The 8,074-nt window shown below is 40.5% G+C and overlaps 1 protein-coding gene across 1 annotated transcript; it reads left to right on the forward strand.

Moving 5' to 3' along the window:
* Positions 1–238: 238 nt before the first annotated feature.
* On the forward strand, positions 239–2,040 carry LOC120543055 (homeobox protein notochord-like). The gene is made up of 2 exons (XM_039775897.1): positions 239–601; positions 1,486–2,040. The coding sequence occupies exons 1-2, from the start codon at positions 286–288 to the stop codon at positions 1,842–1,844; spliced, it is 675 nt and encodes a 224-aa protein (XP_039631831.1). The 5' UTR covers positions 239–285; the 3' UTR covers positions 1,845–2,040.
* Positions 2,041–8,074: the final 6,034 nt, after the last annotated feature.

Raw genomic sequence — 8,074 nt, forward strand, 5'->3', positions numbered from 1 at the left:
CTGTCTGATCCTAAAGTGTGAAGTCCTCACCCTCCGCTGACCTTTTCGCACTACCTGGAACAGGACTCCAATCAAACAATCTCATTCATTGCTAATCTCATCAAAGCAGTTTCCTTCCCACCCCACCCCACTCCACTCCACCCCACCTCCCCAGGGGTATCAAGGTCCAAACAGTCACGGCGTTATAAAGCGCCGGTCATTTGGGACTTGAGAAAACAATGAGAAGCCTCTAGGATAACCAGTCCCTATCCTAAAGAAGCCACTAAGTGCGTTTACTAGAGAGACATGGAGGCGAGTTTTCACAGTGGACTTTTTTTGCACCATTGCCAAACGAATCCGATGGGGACTTCGCACTGCGAGAAGATCCCCGAATCGGGAAGACTGCACAGAAATCCTTTCAGCATCGATGCGATTTTATCCATGACACCCAAAAAAACTGGACCTTCGGAAACGAGTGCAACGCCCTACACGATGCCATTCTACTCGGCGCCAAGCGCCCCTGCTCTTCACGTGTGGAATCCGGGATTGCCGCAGCAGAGCCCACCTTACTGTACGGGGAGCCCAGTCGAGGGACGTCAGGATAAAGACTTGGCTGAAACAGGTGATGATCTGACAGAAATGAAAAGCGATTTTGACAAATGTCATGTAATATCTTTATGTGGTTAGAGTGTAACGAGAAGTCAAGAAATCATTTTGCTTGACTTCTCATTACGTCCATAATGGCTAACACTGTACAACACTCTATAGTACTGTAGTTGCAGTGAAAACCTTTCATGGTAATCCTTGTTATTCGTCATTCTGCACATAAGTTGAAACCCAATTTTGCGGAAAGCAAACGTGTACCCCATTAGTGTGCTTTACACATCACCTATGACGTAGATGTAGAGTTTGCTTCCAGTCGGTTTGTATGGACTCGGCTTGTTCTTCTTGGGTAGCTGCACATTTGTTTCAAATCCAGAAGACATGCACGGCGTGGTGGTTTGTGTTTATGATGGGATGGCGTCCCGTCAATAATTGCTTTCCATCCAACTCCCGATCGCTCTATTATACCTGCTTTCGTTTATTTTTTCAGATGATGTTAGCGCACGTTCTTACGTGCTCTGAGTGCATATCCAGTTCCGGGTCCGAGCCTATCCCGGTAAGCCAGTCCTGGCACCTCTTCATCTCAGAGTAACCCACACTGGATTTAGCGTTTCCAATTCGCGTATTGTGCACATTTGGAGGAACGTATAGCAACCGAACACCGCCATTTCTGCGGTTCAAACGAAAAACTCTACGGTCATGTTGCACCACCTCTAACCACTGCGTCACCTCACCGCGCTAGATAATTATCAGAATTCACTTTAGTGGCCAGATGCGTGTCTTGGTTGCACTACCGCAACATACAAGTACATCACAAATTTTATGCCATTATATTTTAGGCTGCGTGCTTTTTAAGAGTTTAGAAATCGCTAATTTTATTCTTGACCTTAATTCATTCAACAGGTTGCAAGCATCATAAATGGCGATCCAAGTCTACGTCCGTGAGGAGCGGCTGCAGACGATTTCGGACGATCTTCACCGAGGAGCAGCTGCGGAGGCTGGAGGCGGTGTTCAGCACGCAGCGCTACTTGTCCGGCGCAGACAAAGTTTTCCTGGCTTCGGCGCTGCGCCTCTCCGAGACTCAAGTAAAGGTCTGGTTTCAGAACAGAAGAACGCGGTTTAAGAAATCCATGGAGCCCCCTGCCAAAGCATTGCACGTGGACGGTAACAAAACCGACGACATTGAGGGGCGTTTGTTGTCGTCCGCCAGTTCAGAGACGGATGAAGATGAGTTTATTTCAGTAGACGATGCGGACAGCTGATCGCTTTTTTCTTTAGGATCACGGACTGGCTTTGAGAAGTTCACTGAGAGATGTCACTTTATATGAAATGTATTTAACACAGCAGATTATCTTAAGAACACATTCAGTTAGGTGGTCTGCGGGATCTTTCAAATAGTTGTACCTAAACTGTACATATAAAATATTTAATTTTCTTCCACTATGTGGGTGCTTTTTTCAGGTTAATGTTTTTTTTCTCTTTATGTGCCAAATAAGACATTGTCTTGATATGAAGCTGTTGTTGAGTGCACGTTGATTTTTTTTTTTCAGTCTAACCTATCTTGATAATTAGTCAGTGGGTTAAAAAGGACATTTTTAATTTAAAATTAATTAAAGTGGGCGTCTTTTGGGTGTGGGATGAAAACCCGTAACTGTGAACAAAAACACTGAGAGGACATGCGGCACTAAGCAGACACTGACAAGTCGTGAATGAGCCACGCTAATCACTGCGCCGCCCTCACTCTTAAAAAACACATGTGCCAAACTTGTCTATCAGAGTGATGCTGTAGGGGAGCAATTTTTTCTTTCCTAAAAGAACCATTATTTATATTAATAAGAAGTTCTGTTAATAGCAATAACACAATAAGTGTGAAATACCAGCAAGCTTCTTTTGAAAGAATGAATTGGCTAAGTCCAGGCTTTCTTGATCTGTTAGTATAATGTCTGCCTACTATACATCAAAGATTTCGGTTTGTCAACATATTAAAAGTCATTTCAAAGCCCAAGAGCCAATTTCTTATATGCAAAGAACCCTCTCCAGAATTAAACGGTTCTTTGTCAGGCAATGCGGTTCTACGATGTAGACTAACATATATTTATTTGGCTGACGCTTTAATCCACGGCGACCTACAACATTTGAGCTACAATTGGCTACATTTCTTTTCCTTTTTCTAATTGGAGCATACAGTGTTGGTACTGGGATTTGAACAGTCAGCCTCAGGGTTTGAAATCCAAAGCCTTAACCACTGCGCCACGCAGCCTAACCACCCATCCCAGTAAACTGCCTTTGTAAAACCGTTATTTTTAAGAGTGCATCTTAGATAATCCAGAACGTTGATGCCATTTGGCAATATAATGATATGAAAGTTTAGCAAATGATTATGTAACTGTTTTGCGTATGTTAAAATAAACGTGTATACACTTGCTATTAACGGCAAGTTCAATCTTTATTGATGCCATAACAAAAGACGCCATGAAACGAAATGGATGTGCCAATAGTCAAATACTCATTGGTACAAAGACTTTGACTTTTGAATTCTGACTTAAATTTCTATTTTAAAGGTTTGCTTCCAAACAAAGTCAAGTTTCCACCGTTGACAGGTAAACAGAGAGATAGATTGATAGATCTCTATCTATCTATCTATCTATCTATCTATCTATCTATCTATCTATCTATCTATCTATCTATCTATCTATCTATCTATCTAGTCCAGCGAAGGCAATAATTTGCTTTTGATATACAAGTTTGAATAGGCTATTAAACCTAACGATCCGTCATCTCGTTCAGCTTTCCTAACCCAACAATTCAAAACGAAAGCTTATTTGTTTGAAAACAGGACATTTGCTGTCCGGCATCCTTCCGGGATCTGCGCAAACAGCAAAAAAGAAGGCAAAAAAAAAAACACAAGTGTGAACGAGTTCAAGTCCTTCGACCAATTGGGGGTGTTTCGTGACGCGGAGGGCGTGGTCTACGCCGTCCACTCGGTCCGCAAAGTCTCTTGCAATGGTATTACGCTAAGGTGTACGGGATGGTAAGAGAAACTTCGGAGGGCTCGAATATAATAAACCCAATGCATAAAAATATAGAATCTTCGAACATCTAATCAACTTTTCCAATGTACCATCAAGGTAACTTGGGTGTACTTGGGGCACTGTTTGCAAAGGGGCCTTATATGCAAGGATAACCAAATATTGTCTAATACCAGCAAATATCCACGTTTTTGCCTAAAGTACAGGCACTTGCAGTAGTCCACCATACGCTGGACCCCAACGTCGATCATCACAGTTATAACCCTACCTAATCAGACCTAAATAAAAACCATAAAAAAGATTCTTTGTTTAATGCTTTATCGTGCCGCACAAGAGAAAAAGCCCAAATGGGTGGTCGCTCAAAGTAACAGCCCAGTGGCGCAGCGAAAAGAACAAAAAGAAAAGGAAACATAATTCGTTACTGTGGTGAGAAATATACTATAATAAATAAGTGGTAATTTGAACAAACCATAATACTGCATCCGGAACTAATGAGACTGACCTTCCAGATAATCCGGTAAGGAGAGGACTAATGTTACCGCTCCTATGCGCAGCCCAAACCCGTGGCGTCCTATAACACCTTTGATGGGGAGCCACAATGTAAAGGAGAACGAGACCACTGCCGAACCTGGACGAGGAGTCTTTTATTTCATTTGGTGTAAATGTACGAAACGCTTACTTACAAATCTGAAATATCTGAAACGCTCCCTTAAATATCGCCCTTTTGACCAAAAGCGGCGTAGTCCTTTTAAACACCTTAAAGTCTGATAACTTCGCTGACATTATAGGAGGCTGATTTTCCGCTGATATGATGCTGCACTCACCAATACGTTTGTTATATTCTTGGTGCTACATTAACGAACGCAAAAGGCAATTAAAGTTGACCTAATAGACAGTTTTGGATTTACAGAAATATATGATTCATGGCCTGTTTGGCCCCTCGTATTTTTTTCGTTCTCGATCCCTGTACCTGATTTGTCTTTGACATAATGAGAGTATATACGTGTGTCTAGTTGTGTTCTTTCGTACTCGACACCCAGGAGCCTGTGAGGGGTCTTAGTCTTAATCTGGCTTTGGACCAGCGCCGTTTCTTTTGTTGTGATGCTATGGGGGTCTTAACCTTGTTGTTGACGTCTTGTTCCTCCTCGTGATGTGATTTGCCAGCGCTCTGAGCCCGCGCTCAATGAAGAGCGTTATACAAAAAAAAAAAGAACTTTTATTGTAGTTTAAACATTTTAAAACTGCTTACTCGATTGTCCAGTGAGTTATTTCATGTAAAAAGAAGAGCGTGGTTTCGAAACTGCTTCCACACATATGAAACTTTGAGAAGTCGCTGCCCTATATATACAGTATGTGTAAAAATCGGAGTCGGTATGCTGTCAATTTCTGCTGCCTTGTCGAAATAAGCTACACATGCAAATATTTGAAATGTCGAAATGAACGTAACATTTTTATGGGATTACTCGCCATCAACTGATTTTTTTTTCTAAGGTTGCTCATACCAATCATGTTCTGCTTACAATCGAAATGCTGGACCAAAAAAAAAAAAACAGATTAAAATAGGAAAGGCATTGGATACATTTGCACCTAATGGCTAAAACACCAAATAATTTTAGGTGGGTCTATTTTAATTAACTTTATTTATTTATTATTTACTGTTGTTGTAGAATACATGTATACTGTGCATGCGCAGAAGCACATTACGATAGGTTGCATGGTTCAACAGAACGCCTGCTCAAGACATAAATGAACTAAGTGGCTGCATAGGAACCCACGGCCACCAGGGGAGTCCCACTGCTCAGTCCTTAATGGAAGATTGGAAAGACAGTGAGGATTAACTTGACAAATGATGATAGGACTCTTAAGTCTGTGGGCATGCTGGTGTGCCAACCAACCTGTGCTCTTCAATTACGTACAACAATTCAAAATGGAGTGTCAGCCACCCAGTTTTCAATCACCCTCAATGCTCTAAAGTGGACCCCCCAACACACTTTGCGCTGATTACTCCAAGGGGGACAAGTATGCTCTTCCATCACGTTCAACACTCTTAAGTGGATCCCCCCTTCTATTACTCTTATTATTCCAAGTGAGAGACCTCCCCCATTTCCTAATGACTCCTCTGCCTTTGTGAGACCTTTTAGTATACCTATTAAGAAAGGTAGTCCAAGCTTAATTTAGCTTAGGGCCTCACCAAGTATAAAACTAGTGATGATAAACATATATAATAAAATGGGCAAAATAGATCAGGGGCTTAGTGAAGACCCCTTCACCACTTCCTTGGGCATTGCACAGGCTGAACCCCACAAACTTTAATGACTGCATCGTGTGCACACAAGATGGACCTGCTTTTAAAAATAAACCTGTGCCACAACTGGACAGAACCAACCACAATCTGATCCATCTTACTCCCACCTACCAGCCTGTTAGTAAGTGGCAACCGCTGTCTTCTAATATGCTAAGCCAGAAGTCCTTGTATGTGTTGAGGTTGGGGTGATGTTAGTTGTAATATTTGTATTGGTATTATTTTTTTGGAGACTGATTTTTCCTTGGGTACATATAAAGTATCCTATCTATCTATCTATCTATCTATCTATCTATCTATCTATCTATCTATCTATCTATCTATCTATCTATCTATCTATCTATCTATCTATCTATCTATCTATCTGGTGTGGTTGGTTTTTCACTTATAAGGTGGGTTTGTGGTACATTTTGTTTGTTTTGTAATAAGTTAAATTTAGTTTTATTCGTAGAAATTAAAAACTAATTTTTGCACAATCACTTGTTCTGCCTTTCTCATATTTATTGAACAGAAACATGTTGTGGACCATGAAAAATGTATTTTCCCTCCTGAAATTCTAATGCATAAAAAAGAATAATTTTATATATAACAATTAGCACTGAATTAGAATATTTAACTGTTTCCAAAAATTTTATTTAAAATGCAATAATGCAAACTCTTCCTTTCAAGTTGGAAAGAAACTGTATTTTGTATTGTGTTATACAAATTGCCACATCTTCAGGGCTCATCAGATGGTAATTCCACCCAAAGTCAAGGGTTAGCGCTGTCACCTACTGCCTCTCCTATCTTTTTCCCTGCATTCTAGAAGATTGATGATATGAGGATGACTGACATCACTTCCGGTATCAGGTCATCTGAACCCACATCATCCACCTTATAACCTCCAACACCACCATCTTGTTTCAGTCTCACAATTGACTTGTGTCTAAAAAGATGTTAAACGTACTTTGTTTTTCAATTATATGGGGATTACCATCTGGTGCCCCCAGCCCTTATGAACTTTTCTTATTTTCTTACAAAATAAATTGTGTTATTATTGTTGTCTGTTAATCAAATGTAATCAGCAACTATCGAACCACGTTTTGCAAGGTTGTAAATATTATAATGCCCATATGTCACATGGGATAATAAATATTGTACACAAAACAAGTCAATGGCATTAAGAAAAACACACAGAAGACTCTGTAGAAAGAAGCAGGGGTCACAGGACCTTTGAAAGGCACCCATTCCGTTTTAAACTTGCTCTACTTCAGTGGGACCAAATTGTGGTCTATGTGGGCCTCTAAGTCATAAACTTTGTATCTGTACAATTTTTTTAATTAAAGGTTTGTTCCTTCCTTCACTCGACTGCTTTGTTTCATGTCCTTCTGAAGTAAGATACCTATAACGCTGTCTTATTGTCATTTTGTTAGTGTGGCAAAGGAACTATGCTATCTATCTATCTATCTATCTATCTATCTATCTATCTATCTATCTATCTATCTATCTATCTATCTATCTATCTATCTATCTATCTATCTATCTATCTATCTATCTATCTATCTATCTATTTATCTGTCTTTCTGTCTGTATAAAGTGTATATAGTGCCTTAACATTTATCTCTTGTCAAGCATGTATCTTTAGGAGACATCTTCTGGGCTCCAAAAAAGTATGCAATACCACTCCAAGCAGAGAGGGGGTGCTGTCATTAAAACCATCTCCTTTTCCACCTGCAGTTCAGAGACTCACTGGCCAGATGGTAAGTGACATACCTTCTGCTTCCACCAGGAACCCTTGCACCTGCTGGGTTAGCATTATAATCGATTGCAAAGCCGCTGGAAGTGGGTGTTCATTTGAAGACCAATGTCTGAGGAAGACAGAGCTCCAACGCAGCACCTACTTGCTTTTACTGGGCTGCATGCTATTATATTTTTCACCTTTGTGTGAATTTTTCCTTTGAACGTTTTCTAGTTCTACCTAATAAAAGGTGTTATTGGCTGGTACCCAGTGCGGGTGCTAGATTCTTTTTTTTTTTGCCCCAGGGCAACCTTTTTAGTGTGCCAACCAACTGTTCAGTAGCTAATCCGGGTAGCTGAGTTCACCCCCACTTATGGTCTGCGCCCTAGGCACCTTAATGGTCTTTTTGACTAACGGATTTGTGTTTAATCTTACAATATTTAA

The sequence above is a fragment of the Polypterus senegalus genome, chromosome 13 (genome assembly GCF_016835505.1).
Source record: "Polypterus senegalus isolate Bchr_013 chromosome 13, ASM1683550v1, whole genome shotgun sequence".
NCBI classification, from domain to species: Eukaryota; Metazoa; Chordata; class Cladistia; order Polypteriformes; family Polypteridae; genus Polypterus; species Polypterus senegalus.